Source organism: Lampetra planeri, chromosome 4 (genome assembly GCF_965212315.1).
Source record: "Lampetra planeri chromosome 4, kcLamPlan1.2.h2, whole genome shotgun sequence".
NCBI classification, from domain to species: domain Eukaryota; kingdom Metazoa; phylum Chordata; class Hyperoartia; order Petromyzontiformes; family Petromyzontidae; genus Lampetra; species Lampetra planeri.
In genome coordinates, this window is record NC_136110.1 from 18,681,504 (window position 1) to 18,702,461 (window position 20,958).

The window sequence follows — 20,958 nt, forward strand, 5'->3', positions numbered from 1 at the left end:
TGGCGTCAGCAGCGGCGGCAGCAGCAGGAGTAGCGGCGCGTTCACTGCCAAAGCCGCCTCTCTCTTGCACGGCGCACGCCGTGTTTCGAACCGATCTCTTTTAACCCACTTTCCAGCTTGGCCCGTGAGCCACAGGGGGTGCTGGATGTGGCTGCGTGTGCCACCACTAGTGGCACCACGGCCAGCATCCGCTCTGCTGGACGCCTCTTCGCAGTGCGGGAACGTTTCACCTCGCGGTCGCGTTTCCAAAACGAGATTCTCTGTCAAACGTGGCCACAGCGCCCTCGTTGAACAACAGCTTGCTCATAAAAGAGCTACCGCGGTGACCTTGCTATCGTAACATGTTTGTGGTCTGGAGATAAAACGCTTCAAGGAAATCATTATTAGCATTGGTCACCCATGGGTGGTACCATTAAGCCACAATGGTGAAAACAAATAAGGTTGGCTGCTTTTTCATCTGTCCATCCCGACCGTCTGTCCGTTGGCTGGCGGATTCAATGGGAAGTCTGGACGTCTGAAACGGACGTTCCGAAATCACGGGAATCAAGGTCACCGCAACTCGGACGGCGAGTGGCACCGAGCCGAGCTTCGAGCGCTTGGCTTGGGGGCCGGCCTGAAGACCGCCCAAGAGAGGCCACGATCGACGAGGCAGCCCGCGCTCTCCGCATCTGGAACGCGTTCGAGGTTAACGCAGAGGTCCTCCCCCCCCCTCTCCGAGGCAATTCCACCAACAAACGACGTCCATAACCCTGCACCCCCCCCCCCAACCTCGCGGCCGCCATCTGCTCCGTGGGCGCAGCGCAAGGAACCTGAAACGTCTGGAGAGGGCCCAGACGCACCGGGGACGGGCGGGCAACCACCGCCCCGCGCGTGCCACGTTGGCTCGTGACTCCGCGGCACCGAGGGTCGCGCGACCGGCGCGGTGGGCCAAATCTTCTGATGGGCGTTTTTTTTTGTTTGTTTGTTTTTTGTTGTGCGTGGAACAAGAGTCACCGAGATGATCGGCGGCAGTTGCGCCGCGTCGGCCTGGTCACGCCACCGTTTGCCGCTCGTAAACTTACGCCCACGCCCTCCACCCCACCTCCCCCAGATGTGCGTCCTCGACAGAATGTAAACACGCGCGCGATTATTTTGTCGTCGCGGCGAGTCCGGGGCACCGTGAATAAACATGGACGGATGTTCGGGAGACGCGCGGCGGAAATGTGGGGTAGACTCGCGAACGCGTCCTCGTGACCCTGCGAGAATCGCGAAGCGTGCACACCACGAGCGAGCCCCCCCCCTCCACCTGCACCCCCCCGCCACGCACGGTGGTGAGGTCCGGGAAATTTTGCAAGCGGGCACGAGCGTGGGGGGGGGGGGTGGTGGCGGTGGTTGGGGGCAATTGGTGAATATACATGTGTATATATCATTTAGTAAGGAATGCGAGCGCACAGCCTAATGGTCAATTCATCTTGTGTCGTAATCAGTGCAGTGTTGATGCGGTGTTGACGCGGTGTTATATGGCCCGTGAGCACCGGACGTTGGTCAAGTGGCAGTGGCGGCAGGCTGAGGCGGTCCGTTGAAACGGCAGCTCAGACCGAGGTGGCCGTGCTGCCCACAGGGGCCCTTGTTGCCCGCTGCGGCAGGAGACCGAGCTCCTGGGTTGTGGGCCCCTGCAGCTGCGAGTGAACCTACAGTTTTTCATGGTTTCTTTTTCATGATTTATTGTTATTTTTTGTCATGGTTTATTTTCTCGACATGTTCGAGCTCTGCGCATAGGCACCAAAGGTGTCCAAACGTCAAGTGGCCTGCAACAAATGGCACGGCTAAAGTTGTGATCGGTCAGAGATGACTATGTGGGATCAATCTCCTCCTCCTCCTGCGTGCGGTACGTCGCAGCGACAAGCAACCGATTTTTCTGCACAGCGATGCCGTCAAGGTTCCTTGGCGTCGCGACAGAGGTGCCGTCCGGTGCTCCCAGTGCTTGAACATGAGCTCCGCCGATCGTGCCGCCCCGATGGGGGGGGGGGGAGGCAGGCTCAATAACTGCGTCCTTCCGAGTGTGGGTCAGGAGCCACCACTGGCGCAGCCGCGCCGTCGCTCCTGCGGCGGCGTGGCGGAGCGGCTCCCCGGGCGGCCTCCACGTGGGGAACCGCGTGGGAGCCACGTGGGCGACCTGGCCACGTGGCGAGCACGGGGTCGGGGCCCTGGGGTACGGCCGGGAGGGTTTTGCTACTCGTATGCAGTAATCCCAAATTTTCAATCCCTGGTCAGGGTTCAACTCGCCTCATTTGTCCGGCTTCCGAAAGAATGTCTTCTGCAGAGTTCTGGGAAGCCACCGGTAGCTGTCTATCGGTCACACCAGTAATGTGCAATTATTACCACTCACCGAAGGCAACCGGAGAAGGTCCAGGGGGCGCTGCAGTGCGGACTCTGCTGCTGCTTGATGCGAGCGAGCCGGTGTGCCAGCGAGCACGATGCAACCTCGGCCGGCCCCCCCCCCCCTCCCTGTGCGCGCGCCACGGTGAACGAGCGAGCAACACGACGCGCCGACGGTTTTACTTTTTCTCCCAAAAATAAGCGCAGGGCCTGAGAATTCGCAGAGCCCCGGAATCCGGGCCGCCCCCGTGGGACCCGCTCAACGTTAATAATGATAACAACCTCGCGCGCCGCATTTGTTTACCCCCATTCTCACGGCACGCGGCGGCCGGGGGGAAGGGCCGACGAGGCCTGGCCGCAGCGTCGCCAGGGGGTGCGTGGTTGGAATCCGGCGGGCCGCCCTGGTTATTACCGTCGTGCGAGGTGTGCGAACCATAATGGTTCTCGACGGGGTCACGCATTAAGGGGGGAGAAGGGTCGGGATCAATCAATCCCCGCCACCACCCACCCCCTTTCAGACCCCAGAAGAGACAAGACACTGAACGTTGTTTTAACGAACGGAGGGGGCCTGTTTACAAAGCTTGACAGTCCGGGACTGCCCACCCCCACTCTCACCCCCAGCCCCGCCACCCCCACCCCATTGGAAAGTTTCTAAATCCGCCTCTGGTTCAGAATGGGGGCCAGTGGCTCAGTGCAGGCCACAGAACTTGTGGCTCGCGTGATAACGCATGATAACGCGTGATAACACGTGATAACGCCCGAACAAGAAGTGCTTTCCGGAGCTCAGCCCCGCGCAGCTCCGGCTGAAACTGATCCCCTGCTCATTGTGCGACTTTCATGTTGCATCTCAGTCGGTTGCAATCCCAATCCCAGGGTAAAATGTAAAACAGATATCAGAACAAATATAAACAAATATTGATATCGCAGTGCTGGAGGGGAGGGGTGTCTACCAGAGGTCATACTCGGGAGTTCGTCAGCTGTCATCGACCTGTGGAAAATTCTGGCTCATGCCACGGCAATGTGGAATTTCCACCACTGGATCAGATGACCATGGTCCACGGTCACTGAGCAGGGAAACTATTTGGCGTTTTCCACGACTATCTAAAGGATGGAAGGGAGCGGTGGTGCACCGGTTAGCGCAGCGAAACTGCACTACGAACCCGGCAACCCGAGTTTGATCTCCCCCCCAACCCCCCTCCTCGTCACCAACCCACAATAACCGGCGCGGTGAAGTATGGTCAGACAAACCCGTTGACCGACGTGGCCTAAGACGAGGCCTTCCATCCACCAGTGACTTCACAGACGGGCTGTGAATCATCATTATCGAAAACTTAAACCGATTGCAATCTTGCGAGGTCGCTGCTCGGTGGTGCAGTTCGGACGTAGCACAAACTAACGGGGGCATTTCTTTGCCAGGAGGAAACGACAGCCTTGGCCCACGCGGTGAGCATCAAGGGCAGAGGATTTAGATTTTTCCTCTCGCGCAGCGATGAACATGGCGCGCCGCGGGGCGGTCGCGGTGGTGGCAATGGTAGGGGCCGCAGTGGAGGTTGCGGTGATGGTGGTGGTGGCATCGGTGGTGGTGTCTGTGGTGGTGGTGGCGGTGGTGATGCTGGGGGCCGTGGTAGAGGTGGCAGTGGTGGTGGTGATGGCGGTGGTAGTCGCTGTGGTGGTGTTGGTAGTGGCGATAGTGGTGGTGCTGGTGGCGGTGTTGGCGGCGGCGGTGGTGGTGGTGGCGATGGTGGCGGTAGTGGTGGTGATTGTGGCAGTAGTAGTGAAGTTGGTGGTGTTGGTAGTGACGATAGTGGTGGTGCTGGTGGCGGTGTTCGACATCACTCCTCGAACGGCCTACGTCAAGAAACTCGGAGCGCGCCGACCACGTCAGATCCCGAAGGCCAAGGGTGATTGAAGCCTGGAGGGCGCTCGGGTGGGTGGACCGTGCGCGCACGGCACGTGTTGCAGGTCGCGGGGCTACGCTGCGTGCACTAGAACCTATCGTACCACACTCGCGAGCTGCCAGGCATTCGCTCCCCCGCCTTCCCTGAACCCGCACCGAACAGCGTGGTGAAGTACGGTCACGTAACCCCCACCCCCTCCACGGCAAGCACGACTCGGCCCATCATCCCTCGTGGGACGATCCAGCGAGTGAAGTGGCTGTCCCTTGCAACGGGAGACGAGCACGGCACCCGAGACGATTCCCGCGCCGCACCGCCACGCAACCCCCTCCGTGGTTCGTCGCCGATCCCGGCGCCGCCGGGGCCACCGCATCCCCGAGCGCTGACATCCGTGTGCGCTCGCGGCTCCGCGATGTCCCACCGCCCCCCCAGCCGCCTCCCCCCCTCCCATCAACCCACCCTAATTGACCGCCTAATGAACTCCTCGGGCGCAGGTAATTACGGGCGGCGGCGGCGTGGCTGCGGTCATTTGGAGTCCCTCTGGGTGCACACCTCTGCCTGAAGACCACCCCCCCCACCCACACCTCCTGCTCCTCCACGCAGCTGCAGTGGGGAATGCTTCCTTCTCGCCCACCCCGCCCCTCCTTCCTCCGTGACACGGGACACAATGTGTCTATTGGCCAATGTCACTTCTCGAAATAGCCACCAAGGTGATATTCGTCAAGTTATAAAAAAAGAAAAAGACCCGCTCAACCCCCGCGGGACATACAGCCCATTCACACGCGCGCGCGCGCACACACACCGGACACACACACACACACACGGATACACACAAACGGGATACATACACACGGGATACAACACAATAACACACGGGATATACACACGAGACACACACACACGAGATACAACAAACACACACACGGGATTCACACACACGGGACACACACACTGGACACACAAACACACACACACGGGATACACACACACACACGGGACACACACACACGGGAGAGACACACACAAGGGACACACACACACGGGAGAGACACACACGCACACACGGGACACACACACACGGGACACACACGGGACACACACACACGGGACACACACACACACACGGGACACACGGGACACACACACACGGGACACATACACACACGGGACACACACACGAGACACACACACACACGGGATACACACACACACACACACGGGATACACACACACACGGGACACACACACGGGACACACACACACACGGGATACACACACACACACGGGATACACACACACACACGGGACACACACACGACACACACACACACGAGACACACACACACGGGATACACACACGGGACACACACACGGGCGCGAACTCTGCGGTGCTGGAGACATTCCCCCGTTCACAATGCAAAGCGTCCGTGGAAAAGTCAAAGCGGTGACCCTGGCTGGGGGCATTGCTCACGACCCATTGCCAGTGGTGCGTACTCCACATTCCCAGGGCGGGAGCCAGTCTCTTTGAAAGACTACTACAATTTGTATCCCTTGTTTGTAAAGACAGCCTCCTCCACCCTTGCTGCGTTTGTATATCTGCAATCCAACCGACCACCACCATAGGAATGTTCAAGCGAGACACGATATGGAAATGTTTTGGTGGCCAGGGCCCCACGGCCACCAAAGGGGAGTGGGGGGGGGCGCTCGCCAGGCGGCCGCTAACTTGCCGAGGGCCGAAGCCTGCATCCCGGGCCCTCAAAGAGTCGTTGGCGACGAAGGCTCGGCGCTCCCGACGCGGCCATTACGAAGTCCGCGTAGCCGCCAGGCCCTCCTGGCCACCCCCCACCCCCGGCCCTCACCCGCGCCTTGATAAGAGCACCCGTGGGGAGCATCGCAGACTAATCGTGTCAGCGCCATGACACCGTTCGGAGAGAATATTGAGGGCAGGCAGGACGTTTTCCACATCCGCGTTTTTCCCCTCCGCCGAGTTCGAGCTCTCGGTGCACATCGCGGTTGATCAATGCCATTGGTGTTAATTCCCGGCCGGTTGATGCATCTGCCGGTGGGGGTGCATTCAACAAATCCAGACCCCTCCCTCCCGCTCTATGAGCGCAACGATCGATGGCGCTGAGAACGGAACACGACGGAGAAGGCCGCTCAGAGCCATACAGCAGCAGCATCAGCAACGCCTCGGTCTTTGCGCGTCGGTGCTCAGCGCCACGCGCTCCTCCAACATTTCTGTGCCATCCGCAATGGAATGGGAAACCTTATGGAGTGGGGCACACCACATCTCGTGTGCCTTCTGCTGGGGCTTCTGCGGAATTTCATGCCGCTTGCTTGGCAGTCTGCCGGCGACCCGGGAAAAATTGTTTCAAACCCCGGCACACCACATCCAGGAGAGCTCTCTCCACGGCCGTGGCTACTCCGAGTCACGAGAAACCTACGCCAGTCGACCAGCGACTCGGGAATATACTCGGTGAGAAATTAAGTCCGGCTGTCTGTGTTTTTTTTTACTTGACGCGCGTTGTGCCTCGCGCGTCCTTTGGCACGACATCCGACGTTTCGTTCCACGTTTACGGAGCTTCTTCAGGAACCGAACACCCCGGCGGCATGGCCTGGAACGCGCAGGGGGAGGAGGACCAGCGAGTATCCGTCACCGACCACGCAACCGCCAGGCGCGACGCGACGGGGAGTGAAGAGTGGCAACGCAACGGCACAGCGAGCCGGCGGTCGTCACAACTGCATCCCAGCACGCACAGCGGTGCTGGCAGAGCCACGGTGCCGAAATATTAACTTCCTCGCCTGGTATGCAAGAGGCCGTAGGTTCGATCCCGACCACGGTGCCTGCTGTTTGCATATCTCTTTCTCTCCGCGGTCCTGTGGATTTTTCTCCGGTTCCTCCAGTTTTTCCTTCCACTTTTATAATCAATGTCACACGTTCAGAGTATTTGGCTGCTATAAATTTCTGCGCGATGAGCCACTTCGTTGAGCTATCGTCTGTGGCCAGGTCGCTTCTGAAAAAGAGCTACGCAGCTCAGTGGGCCTTAGCTGAGTTTAATCCTGCGGTCTCCAGCGACACCGCCGAAGCTGCCGCGGCGCTCAACTCGCGTGTTTGTTCATTCTCCTCTTTTGGGAGCGGTGGCCATCCGTTACCTAACTTGGGAGCCATGCGTCGTCAACCGCGTTGGGACCATAAATTGGAGAGGAGCGACTTCTCGCGATGAGGGAGAAATAAAACAACCAGCCGGCGTCAGTCGTGCGGCTCCGTAAAAGGGGGTAAATAAACGGGTGAGATGGGCGGACGCAGTGCGGAGGCGTTGTGGCTGGAGGCCCATAGCGTGCGAGCTTTTCCTGCTCGCCTCTGGGCAGACCCACAGATATGGAGAGCCTCGCGGTCACGAAAGGCACCCCCCCCCCACCAAATCCCCGATCTCGCGGAGTGTGGGACATTACCCCGAATGTAAATATCCACAACAAAGTCAAACTCCGGCCACCTCGATCCACAAACTTACTAAGGGCCTCTCGCTCTCCAAACTGTGTTGGTTGTGCGTTTTTTTTTATCGTACTTCACCACGCTTGGCCAGTGCGCATCGGCGAAGGTAGGAGAGTGCCGGACTGGTTGGGGTATCACGCGCCACCTATATTAGCCGTACCCGGGAATCGAACTCGGACTCCCCGGAATCAAAGGGCAGCACGCTAGCCGACGTGCCAACGCTCCACCCATGCTCCCAATCGTTCTTGAAACCGTGGCTTAGTTCGGAGCTGGCCGCTGGCTCGACGCAGAACACCACGAAACAGGGTGCGTGCCGTCACCATCCCGGCAAAGATGAAAACGGCAGCTCGTCCGAGTACGGGCGGCACCGCGGGCACTCGCGAGCGTATCACTCTCGTCAGTAGGAAAGGCGGACACTTTATCTATACCCGCATCACAGTTCCAATTATCGGTTGGCATGCCGTGCCCATGGCACGACTGCGTAGCCCCGCGGCAGCCATAGGTAGGCAGCAAGTGTGCGGTAGAATACATCGTCGTACTGAACTACGCATGCATGTTCACGTATGTATGCTGAACTTCTTTCTCACTGCATGCAGCCAACCGTGCTAATCGGAGGTGCCCCCCCAAAACGTAAACCCTCCTCGCCGTCGCCAACCCGCACTGACCAGCGTGGTGAAGCATGGCGAACTAAACCCCACGACCCGCAGCGGGGAACCTCAATCACCACGGTGGGTGAACACCAGAGGCGCAATGTGAGCGTGTGTGACGGTCCCACACAGAGGACAACGATCGCCCGTGTAGCCTTAACAGACGGTTGGGGCAAGTGCATCCCGTGGAATGCCTGCAACGCCGCTCCTCGTGCAGCTCGGCAGCCAAAGCCGCGTGAGCACCGGTCGACTCGTTGCCGTCCGCCGGCGTTTCGTTTCCGCCGCCGAAGACGCGGCACCACGGTGGTGAAGGCGCAGCCCCGCAATGCCTCGCTCACGCCGCTGCCGGCGGAAGCGCCGACCACCGCGGGGGTCCCGCCGCCCCTCAAGAGCGGCCCCTCCGCGGAGGGAAATTCGGCCCGAATCTTGCACGCCGACCAGGTGGGAGCACCCACACTTTACCCCACCGCACGTGACCTGCCGCTCAGGGTGAACAGGGACGGCGAGGGGAGGGCATGGGGGGAGCGGGGCTTGGGAGGCTTGCCCCATCGCATCGACTGCCGCGCCGGGAGATCCGACGTAGCGGGCAACCTTGCAACACGACATGGGCTGCGGGTCAGGTGGGAGGAGGCTTCTGTACGGGCTGGGACAAGGCTTCTGTGTCGGGTGAGAGAGGACGCTGCGTTTGGTGACACAAGGCTTCTGTTTTGGAAGAATGTTGTAATGGATGATGCGTGGATTCCACTGTACAGCGTATTCGGAAGGTCAGGGGTTCAGTAGGGTGTAACACAGGAGTTCGGTATAACACAGGGGTTCTGTATGGTGTAACACAGTGGTTCTGTACGAGAGAGACAGACGCGAAGAGAGACAGACGCGGAGAGAGAAAGACGCGAAGAGAAACAGATGCGGAGAGAGACAGACACGGAGAGAGACAGACGCGGAGAGAGACAGACACTGGTTGAAACGTCGTTCAGGAAAAAACAGAACTTCAGCTTAAAAACTCCATCGCCAGTCGTATCAACGCCGACCGGGACACTTCATTCCCGACACCCCCACACTGCTCCCATGCTGCCCCCACGCTGCCCCCATGCTGCCCCCACGCTGCCGCCCTGCTGCCCACCATGGCACCGGAATCTCACATTTTTGAGGGTGAAATTCATCCAGGGATCTGAGTGTGCCATGATGCACGAAGTTAGGAAATACAAAATACTGCAGATTCCAGAGTCCGCTGGTCACACGTGGGAAGTGTCGGCCTGCAGGCGATATCGTGAGTCCTTCAGAGAAGACCTACACAGGGCGAGTGGGCTCGCCTGTCTTACCGCTGGTGGCAGGGCAGATAGAGAGAGACAGATAAAGATAAACAGATAAAGATGCACATAGAGATCGATAGATAAAAAGACGGATAAAGACACAGGCACATATAGAGAGAGATAAATAGAGAGACAGATAAAGACAGAGAGAGAGACAGACAGCGAGAGAGATGTGCGATCTGGGATGCGCACCCACCTGCACGATGAGCTCAGCGTCCTCGACCTGCTGCTGTTGCTGCTGTTGCTGGGCGATGGTGACGCCCAGCACGAGCGTGTGGATGCTGCACGACACGGCGCTCATGAGCACGATGGGCGTGAGGCGGAGCGGCAGCGTGAGGAAGAAGGCGAAGGTGAAGAAGGCCTGCCAGTCCACCGTGTCGCTCGCCTCGTGGAAGCGCGAGAAGCTCAGGCCCAGGTAGCAGAAGATCTGCGCCCCGATGAGGATCCACAGCGTGTAGGGGATGAACTTGTGCAGGATGCGGTCGGGCAGCGCCCGGAACCAGCAGAGCAGCAGCAGCAGCGCGTTGGCGGCCAGGCCCACGGCCGCCACCGCCACGGAGGCCAGCTTGTCGTCGGTGTAGATGACGGCGCACATGACGATGACGTAGCAGTCGAAGAGGGCCGCGAAGGCCACGAGCACGAGCAGCGTGTCATGCCTCTGGCGCCGGAAGTACGTCTGGTAGAGGTTCTCCAGCGACTCGGGCCTGAAGGTGAGGCGCATGAAGCGCGGCAGGCACAGGCAGCAGCCCGTGCTGCGCACGGTCACCTCGCGGTTCTGCTCCACGCCCGTGCCCGGGTCCGACGGGAGGCTCACCGAGTAGTCCGCCGAGTACTCGGCCGAGTACTCGGGCTCCGAGAAGGCCCTGGCGCGAGGCATGGTGGCGGCGGCGGCAGCGATGGTGGCGGAGGAGCGGGTGACGGCGCGGGCCGTCCGTCGGTTCCGTTCTTCCTCTAACCGAGGGTCTCCACCTCGCCCTCGTCCTCCTCGATCGGAGGGCTTCAGCCAGACTGGAGCTCGGGCCGAGTGAGAACGGACGGTTCTTCACTCGAGGTCGCTTCAGCCATGGAGCAAACGACAGCGGTGGCAGGGTCAGCGGCAAGGTCAGTAACAATGGTGACGACACAAACAACAACAACAACAAGGGACTCCTCCACACGTCCACCGGTCGGCCTGCCCTCGCGGGGATCGTATCGTACGCCACAGGCAACGTTTCAGGCACACGGCTCTGCTTCATAGCAGAGAGGTGCTTTGAAAAAGGGCGTTGGCCCGAAACGTCGTCCACTAAATACATTTCCTCTTTAGGGCGGCGGTGTTGTTGACAAATGTGTAAAGTGGAGCAATTTAGACACCTCAACGACTGTGTTATCCTGCTGCTGCTGTTGTCAGAAGCAGCATCATTATCTTAATCTGTCCTAATAATCATCATCATCAACACTGATTATCTTGTCATCATCATCTTGTTTATTTTTTAAGTCCTGGAGCCAGTTGGCCAGGATTGGGCAAAACTTAGCCCCCACTTTTCACCCAGAGCAAGCACAAGTGTTCCTGACTTAACATAACTTCACAACATATAAATATATATACAATTATAAGTAATTTAAGTAGCACTCGACCGTGTTTGGTTTAGCGGCGGACTCCACACCGCTGGTGCAGGGTGCGGCGAGCCAGCTCACATTAGTGCGCGAGCGAGCTAATGTTAGTGCGAGCTAGTGAGCTGATGTTAGAGAGCGAGCGAGCCAATGTCAGTGCGCTTGAGCGAGCGAGCTAAAGTCAGTGCGAGCGAGCGAGTTAAGTGTGCGTGAACGAGCAGGCTAACGTTAGAGCGGGCTAACGTTAGCGTGAGCGAGCGCGTGAGTTCCTGCGAGAGAGCCGGATTGGTCAGCTTGGTTCCCCCCTCCCCCCACCACCCTGGGGGGGGGGGGGGGCGAGCGTTATGACGTCCCCACGTTCTGACACGCTATGCCCGTCGGCCCTCCCTCGGCTCGTGATTGGCTGCGTGGAATCTGGCTCCGGTGTATTGGGCCTGAATCGTTCACCGAGCTGGACTTTGATTTTAAGTCAAAATTAAGAAGAAGAAGAAGAAGAAAAAAAGTGTATACACAAAGCTCTAGATGGATGAGGTTCTTAAAATGTTAACAAAGTCACTGCAGCAATCACCAGGGCTTCATTTCTCACTCAATATTTTTTCCTGAATGCTGGTCAGCTGGCTTGACATACGGCACTACCACCAGAGTGCAAGGTTAAGCCCCTCGTAATTATCCTTTATTAATGTGCCCTCATATTCCTGCACACCAGTGCGGCGTCAAGACGACAAAATAGGTGTGAATGGATGGGTGTGGCTGGTGGCCGATATCATTCCTGGAGCGACGTTCCGGACTGTTCGGGCTGCGACTGCGAAACCAGGATGGCGCAGCGGGGAATGCGCGGATTTCGTCGAGACTCACGCATGGCAGATGGCGGGCGAGGAAGTGACATTTTGATCGAAATGTCCCTCTCGGTTCTCTCTCTGCGGCACAAAGTTATTTTTCTCCCTGCAAACCTTCGGAAAACAACACCAACAACAACAGCAAACACAAATCAGCGTACACAACTCGCAGCTTCATATTATAGCCTGGGCGGCGACAGCGGTGGTGGTGGTGGCTATGCACGTGGCCTACCACCTGCAGAATCGAGGGTCGGTAGATTGCCGCGTGAATGTTGTGAAGGAGCCATACCCTGGCTCGCCAGACGGCCGTACAACGGAAATGTGGACCTTTATTGTTCTGTCTTTATGGGATAAAGCGTTGCCCCCTCGCACGCATTGGATTTCTCCTACGACTCATTAATTGGCCAACAACACCTGTAGATGTATAGGGGACCACGAAGCTTGGGCATGGTTGGGCACTGTCTCACCCCGTGGGCAGCCTTCCGGTTTGCCCGTGGTTCCTCGCAAGTCTAATCGAGAGTGAGAGCACTGACTGCGGCGGCGTGATACAAGTTGAAGTTATTGCATTGTTACACCGTGCCATGACAAGAACAAATTAGCTCGTCACGATCATCGTCGTCGTCATCGTCATCGTCGTCGTCATCGTCGTCGTCATCGTCGTCGTCGTCATCGTCGTCGTCATCCTCTGCCTCTCTTAAGAGGAGCTCAAAGAGCATGAAACGAGTGAAAATCACGGACGTCGTGTTGATGACGTAAGCGCAAGTGGCTCCAGCGCTAGCAGGGCAGAGTCGCGGAGAAGCGACGACAACCAACAGATGAGACTGGCGACGGAATGGAAGCCAAGGGGAGGGAACGAGGTCGGCTCACCGCAGGAGTGCGACGGATCGAAGCATCGCAGAAGCACGGGGGGTGGCCAGTTACGTGGATAGTCCACGGTTGATGATGATGATAATTTCCAACACTGTGATATAAATACCATGTAATTGTCTTGCGAAACAGTGCATATCGTAATGCGGTGCTGTATTGAAAAAACTGGAGTTAAAATGTGTCTATGCAGGGTGCATACGTGAATTTACCCAAAATTCTGTCGTAAGGTTGTCGGCCGAACGAGCGACCATCATCACGGATGACACAGGGTCTGCTTGGGTGCCGGTGGCCACTGATTATGGCGAGTTGGTGGTGGCTGGGTGGTTGGGTTGTTGGTGGTTGGGTTTTTGGTGGTTTGGTTGTTGGTAATTGGGTTGTTGGTGGTTGGGTTGTTGGTGGATGGGTTGTTGGTGATTGGGTGGTTGGTGGGAGGGTGGTTGGTGGCTGGATTGTTGGTGGTTGGGTTGTTGATGGTCGGGTTGTTGGTAGTCGTGTGGTTGGTGGATGGGTTGTTGTTGGTTGGGTTGTTGGTTGATATTTGTACAAAGACTCAAGCAAAAAACTCCACCGTGACCCCACTCTAACCACACCAACCCAACCCCGATTGCAACAACCCATGAAACCACACCAACCGAGCCTGTATCAACCCATGCAACCACACCAACCCAACCCAGATCGTATCAATCCATGCAACCACACCAACCCAACCCAGATTGTATCAATCCATGCAACCGCACCAACCCAGGTTGCATCAACCCATGCAACCACACCAACCCAACCCAAAACGCATCAACCCATGCCACCACACCACTCAGCCCAGATCACTTTGCACGAGCACAATAATTCCCAAGCTTGAGCAGGACAGCAAACCAGACCACAACCAGGAAAACACACAGCCACGCGTGAACAAAACATTTGCACGTTAAACTTCAACTATCCCGGCGACACCCCGCACGGTTGGCTACGCAGGATGGAAAAGAAGTTGAACGTACAACATGCCACCGGCCTCGCGGTCCGCGCGAGCTGCACACCATCCCACGCCGTTCGCCCCCCCCAAGCCACCACCCCCAAAGACAAAGATCCCCCATATAGCTTGGAACAGGCCGTTGGGGCAAGTGCTGTTCGCGAGCGGCACCGCTCGCCGGAGCGAGACGCGAAGGGTTGCGTGGCCAACACAACGCCAGGCCGCCTTTGTCTCCCCAGCGGCGATGTTTACACGCCGCACCGGGTACTCATTTTGAGGCCGAGTCGACCTAGAGGAGGCCCACGATCTGTCCAGATAATCGTCAACCGGTTTTTGGCCGTGAGAGGGAATAGAACTCGGGGGGCCGGGTTCGTAGCGCAGCGTGGCGCTGACAGCTCCACCACCGCTCCACCACCGACGTCCTCGGAAGGCCGCCCAGAGCCCACCAGGGGCCAACCAGACTCCCTCGCAGCTCGCGTGGGACAACGCGAATCACAAAGAGGGGAGTCAAACCCCCTGATGGGAGCCATTGCCATCATCGTCGTCGTCTTCACGTTTAATGCATCGTTACAATATTCCCATTGTCGTTTGCGCTGGGTGTTTGTGATTGTGGTAGTGGTGTATGTGGTGTATTTGTGTGTGTGGTGTGTGTGTGGTGTATGTGTGTGTGTGATGTGGTGTGTGTGTGATGTGGTGTATTTGTGTGTGATGTGGTGTATTTGTGTGTGTGTGGTGTATTTGTGTGTGTTTGGTGTATTTGTGTGTGTGTGGTGTATTTGTGTGTGTGTGGTGTATTTGTGTGTGCGTGGTGGATGTGTGTGCGGTGTGCGCACGGTGTGTGTGCGCGGTGTGTGTGTGCACGGTGTGCCTGTGCACGGTGTGCCTGTGCACGGTGTGCCTGTGCGTGCGGTGTATGTGTGTGGCGTATGTGTGCGCGGTGTGTGTGTATGTGGGGCGTATGTGTGTGCGGTGTATGTGTGTGTGGTGTGTGTGTGTATGTGGGGTGTATATGTGTGCGTGGTGTATGTGTGTGCGTGGTGTATGTGGGTGCGTGGTGCATGTGTGGGTGCGTGGTGCATGTGTGTGTGTGCGGTGTGTGTGTGTGCGGTGTGTGTGTGTATGTGGGGTGTATGTGTGTGCGTGGTGCTGGCCACCCACCCCCTCGTGTGCTTTGTCTTTGTGGTGTGTGTGTGGTGGACGTGTGTTTGTGGTGATGTCCATGGGGAGCGGTGACGTCGTGATTAGTGGCAGTGTGCTGGGAACCCTGCAACCTCAGTTCGACTCCCATCCACAGACAATTGTCAGCGGCAAGCGATACATGAACGCGTCATGTCCATCCCCTAAGTTGACTCAGACTTAATTCAGTACCCAGTGCTCCAGGGTGTCTACAGTGCGCATCGGCGTGTCCATACATTCCCATCAGGCCCCACGGTGTACAGTGCCGTCTCCAACTCTCTCTGGACTCTCTATTAACGAGCTATAAAGTAGGGCCCATAGCGCGAAACGTCGCCCGTTGTAATTTCTCTCTCTCTCTCTCTCGAGGGCACGCGATGTGACTTGACGAGCGTGTATGAGTTGTTTTGACGATGTTACACATTGCGTGCGGCTTTTGGGTTGGGGCCGGTCCTGCACAGACGCCATATTCTCTCTCGCCTCTTTGCTACAGCAGAAGTGGAGGGAAATTCCATGGGACCTACACAATTACATCGCCGCGTTCGTGACCTGGCCAGGCCCTACGGTGCCATGAAGTAGTGGCCAGGACTCTGGGTTATTCGTTGTGCTCTCAAGGGTCCATGACCATCTGCTCGCAATCATTAAGGACCATCGTGATGGTGGGCATGCCCGAGTCCAGAGTATTTGGCTACTGCTACAAATGTCCGCGTGATGATAAGCCACTTCGTTGCGCTATTATCATGCGTGTCCAGGTCGCTTCTGAAGAAAGAGCCGCGATATAGCTCAGTGTGCCTTACCTAGTAAGATAAAAAATGATCGTAGTTGGTAAAGCTGCGTGGCCGTGAGTCAGGGACATTCCCTATTCACCTTGGGGTGCGCGATGTCCTATTACCCTTACACCATTTGACATCTCTTGTTGTTACCACCAAACAGGCTGAGGTGCTTTCCATGGCTATACCAGAGGAATTTCCATCCGGTACAGATACAATGGGAGACTGATCGACCATGTTATTATGTATGTTGATGATCTGGTAATTTGATGCCAACTCTTGAAAAAGAATTGGGAGACATTGCTACTGAACCTGAAGCGTGCCACTAAGATATGGAAGTCTTACAATTAGCCCAACCAAAACAAAGCATCCATAATCGAGGGTTTTCTGGTTAGGTCGCGTAAATATAAATGCGTCGTTAAACCCGCCACCACCCGACACGGCCAATGAGTAAGGTTTGTCAAGTAAACGGAGCGTGCCAATTCGTTACTAGTAGAGCACTAACCGGTGTGTTGGAGAGCAAATCCACAACATTCACAATCTGAACACGACGTTTTGCCAGTAATTACAACTAGCACCATCAGGCGACAGCCAAATCTGTTTAGTGACAAACCTTACGAATTATCTGTGTCGGGTGGTGGCGGGTTAAACGACAACATTAATATTTACGCGATCTAACCCCCCCCCAAACCCCCCCCCCCCCCTATATTATGGATGATATTGGTCGCGAAAGCCGACTACGTGTTTCACAGAACAAATCACCTGCCTGGCTATCTTAGGTCACTAAAACGCTCCACCCCCCTCCACTCATCGCAAGTGATTGGGCAGCAGCTGTGGAGAGAGAGAGAGGAAAAGTTTCCGTGCCTGGGCAGCGTGCTGAAGACACAGTGTCCCAGTCTGGCAGCAGAGGGTCCCCGCGCTCGAATCTGTCGAGCGGAATTATATTTTCATCAGCCGAGTAACGCTGCATTGTGGCAACTACCTGGCCTGTTTGCTCCATACGATGCTGCGGGTCTTTCTCGGCCACAGTTGATGTGCCCTCCCTTCTCTACGCCTGCGAAACGTCGGACTCCCGTGACAAGGGGGCGTGCTGTGGGTTTGACACATTCAGGCTGGCCTTGCTCACGATCCATCCCGGGGTTTAACCACGCTGGATTGTGTGCGGAGCTCACAGGGACATGGGAGTGTTTGTGTGAGTCTAAGGTGTGTGTGTGTATCTTTGGTCTTTGTGTAATATGCACCTAGCTTGACACAAGTGCTGCGATGATGGCACTGCCACTTAGTGACGGAATACGGTTGTTGCTAATGGATGGTTGTAAGCATCCACGTGTGTACACGGTTAGTGTGTGTACACGGTGTTCGTGTGTACACGGTGTCTGTGTACGGTGTGTGTGTGTACACTGTGTGTGTGTACACTGTGTGTGTGTACACTGTGTGTGTGTACACGGTGTGTGCACGTGTGTACACGGTGTGTGTGTACGGTGTGTGTGTGTACGGTGTGTGTGTGTACACGGTGTGTGTGTGTGTACACGGTGTGTGTGTGTGTGTACACGGTGTGTGTACACGGTGTGTGTGTGTGTGTACGGTGTGTGTGTGTGTACACGGTGTGTGTGTGTGTACACGGTGTGTGTGTGTGTGTGTACACGGTGTGTGTACACGGTGTGTGTACACGGTGTGTGTGTACACGGTGTGTGTGTACACGGTGTGTGTGTGTACGGTGTGTGTGTGTACACACGGTGTGTGTGTGTGTGCACTGAACGTGTATGCATTGTGGGGCGCTACGAACCCGGCGACCCGAGTTCGATTCCGCTCACGGCCACCACCAGAACCGGTCCTGGGCCTCCCCTCGGTGCGACTCGGCCCCCAGTGAGTGCCGGTGCGGGGAGCTTGGGGGGGGGGGGCTCACCCCAATGCGTACGCGTGCGTATGGGGCGGCTCTACTGACAATGTACGCATAGGAAACGGGGTTGGGGGGGGGGTGAAGCCTCGATAATAATTCGTCTACATTGGCCTTCAAATGAGTTAAGATAGTCCGGCGGCGGTGGTCTATCTGTATGCTTAAACCACGTGAATATTATTGATCCTTAATCGTTTCTGGGTGGATTAAATATCGGCCGTTCTATAGGATTCGGGGGGTGGGGTGCATCAGGCTGCACGTACGCAGGTGGAGGGGGGGGGGTCAAGCTCTGACAGATTTCACTGCGTCCCTACTAAACGGACGGCCCCTTAGGGACCGGTCCAGATAATCGTGACCGGCCGTGGGCACGGAATCGAACTTGGGGCCGCCCGCGCTCGGAGCGCAGCGTCGCGCTAACCGCTGCGCCACCGCTCCCCGTGTCGTAGACGGCGCGGGAAGGGCCTTCATCCAGCAGTGGATAGACACTGGGTGGTGGTCTAACGCCACCCTCGAGCTCAACTCCGCAATCATCGGGCGCGTGGTAATCCTTGTCTCAGTGTACACGACTCGCGCGTGCGTGCACGTGTCCGTGTACTCTGTGTGTACTACTGTGTACTCTGTGTGTGTGTACTCTGTGTGTGTGTACTCTGTGTGTACTCTGTGTACTACTGTGTACTCTGTGTGTGTACTGTGTGTGTACTGTGTGTGTACTCTGTGTATTGTGTGTACTCTGTGTGTCTGTATGCCATATGTTTATGTATACGCTCTGGGTGTGTGTACACAATGGGTGTGTACACAATCCGCGTGTATGTGTACTATGGGTGTGTAAACCATGTGTGTACACTGTGTTTCCACTGTGTGTGTGTACACTATGGGTGTGTGTACACTATGTGTATATACTCTATAGGTGTGTATACTCTATGGGTGTGTGCACACTGTGTTTATACCCTACGGGATGTATACTACATGGGTGTGGAAATACACCTTGTGTGTCCCCTGTATAATGTGTTCTGGTTGTGTGTGTATGTGTGTGTACGTGTGTTGTGTGTGTGTCTTTGTGTGTATGTGTGTGTGTTGTGTGTGTGTGTTGTGTGTGTTGTGTATGTATGTGTATATGTGTGTATGTATGTACGTGTGTTGTGTATGTGTGTGCTGTCTGTATGTGTGTATGTGTGTGTATGTGTGTGTACGTGTTGTGTGTATGTGTGTATGTATGTGTGTGTGTACGTGTTGTGTGTATGTGTGTGTGTACGTGTTGTGTGTATGTGTGTGTGTGTACGTGTTGTGTGTATGTGTGTGTACGTGGTGTGTGTATGTATGTGTGTGTGTACGTGTTGTGTGTGTATGTGTGTGTGTACGTGTTGTGTGTATGTATGTGTGTATGTATGTGTGTGTGTACGTGTTGTGTGTGTGTATGTGTGTGTGTACGTGTTGTGTGTATGTGTGTATGTGTGTGTGTGTACGTGTTGTGTGTATGTGTGATGTGTATGTGTGTGTGTATATGTGTGTATGTGTGTGTGTACGTCTTCTTTGAGTGTACTCGGCAGCGTAGTGGTTCAGCGCACTGCGCTACACACCCGGCGACCCGAGTTGAATTCCCGTTCACGACCAATAAATGAAGAGTGGTGAAACACCGGTCGTGGGGCATCCATCCCCTAGGTCGACTCAGCCTCGAGCATCAAACATCGGCACCGGGGAGACAAAGGCGGCCGGGCGTGACGCTGGACACCCATCCTTTCACGCGTGCATCTCGCTCTATCAGCCCTTGCCCCAACAGTCTTTTGAGGCTATCTAGGGAACATGTGTGTGTGTTTGTATTCATTGGTGCAGCGGTGTGCGCTACATCGCGCTACGAACCCGGCCACCCGAGTTCGATTCCCGCTCACGGCCAACACCACCGGGACGATTATCTGAACCGGTCCTGGGCCTCCTCCCCTAGGTCGACTCAGCCTCAAATGATCACCTGCTGCGGTGTGAAGTAAACAGCGCCACTAGGGGAGACAAAGGCGGCCGGGCGTGGTTCTGGCCACCCACCCTCTCGCGTGTGCCGTGCCGGCCTTCAGACGTGCTGCCCGCTAACAGCACTTGCCCCAACAGTCTGTTAAGGCTGTACGGGGGATCTTTGTCTTTGTCTCCGTGTACCGCGCTGTGCACCCCCCCACCACCCCTGCGTGTGTGTGCGTGCGTGTGTGTCGAGGCATTACCAGAGGGGGTCGGTGGTGACGATGATGATGGTGATGATGAAGATTTCAGTCCACGCGGTTCTTCGCTCGTAGCAATAAATCCATTGCGCAAAAAAAACAACGAAAGAACCCACCCAGCTTCAGCCTCTCCCGTGCCTCTGACACAGAGAGGAGAGAGAGAGAGCGAGAGCCACAGCGTCTCCCTCCTCGCAGCGCGGAGACGCGGGGAGAGCGAGGCGCGGCGTGCTGCGGCGCTCCTCCAGCGTGGCACGGCTCCTTCCCGTCGCGTGGCGCAGCAGCCAAGATGGCTGGGATGTGTGTCGTGGGTATTGTGTGGTCTGTGTCTCTGCGTGAGGCTGCCCCCGCGTTCTCTCTCTCTCCGCGAGACAGACAGCAGGGAGAGGGAGAGAGCAAGCGGGTAGGAGGAGGGAGGAGGAGGGAGATCGCGTGGGGAGGGAGGGTGGGGTGGTGCCTGCTGTGCCCCAGCGGCTGGAGGAAGGGAGGGAGGAGGGAGGGGACGAGGAGGGCGGGATGCAAACGCGAGGAATGGGTGGATGAGAGAGATTTGGTGAATGGGGTGGAGGGATGGCGAGATGGAGGTAGGGATGGAGAGAGATTTTGTGAATGGGTGGAGGGATGGCGAGATGGAGGTAGGGATGGAGAGAGATTTTATGAATGGGTGGAGGGATGGCGAGTTGGAGGTAGGGATGAGAGATTTTGTGAATGGGTGGAGGGATAGCGAGATGGAGGTAGGGATGGAGAGAGATTTTATGAATGGGTGGAGGGATGGCGAGATGGAAGTAGGGATGGAGAGAGATTTTATGAATGGGTGGAGGGATGGCGAGACGTAGGGATGAAGAGAGATTTTATGAATGGGTGGAGGGATGGCGAGATGGAGGTAGGGATGAAGAGAGATTTTATGAATGGGTGGAGGGATGGCGAGATGGAAGTAGGGATGGAGAGATATTTTATGAA

General features: G+C 56.6%; 1 protein-coding gene across 4 annotated transcripts in view; it reads right to left on the reverse strand.

Moving 5' to 3' along the window:
* The window catches only part of ADCY3 (adenylate cyclase 3), an 89,804-nt gene extending 69,355 nt beyond the window's left edge, over nucleotides 1-20,449 (reverse strand). For all 4 annotated transcript variants that reach the window (XM_078593405.1, XM_078593404.1, XM_078593403.1 and 1 more), the window contains exons 1-3: nucleotides 20,005-20,449; nucleotides 12,149-12,243; nucleotides 9,900-10,758 (exon numbers count right to left, since the gene is read on the reverse strand). In XM_078593405.1, the coding sequence (XP_078449531.1) occupies nucleotides 9,900-10,580 (681 nt within the window). In that variant the 5' untranslated portion in view covers nucleotides 10,581-10,758; nucleotides 12,149-12,243; nucleotides 20,005-20,449. The remainder of the gene's footprint in view (nucleotides 1-9,899; nucleotides 10,759-12,148; nucleotides 12,244-20,004) is intronic.
* Between the last annotated feature and the right edge of the window lie 509 nt (nucleotides 20,450-20,958).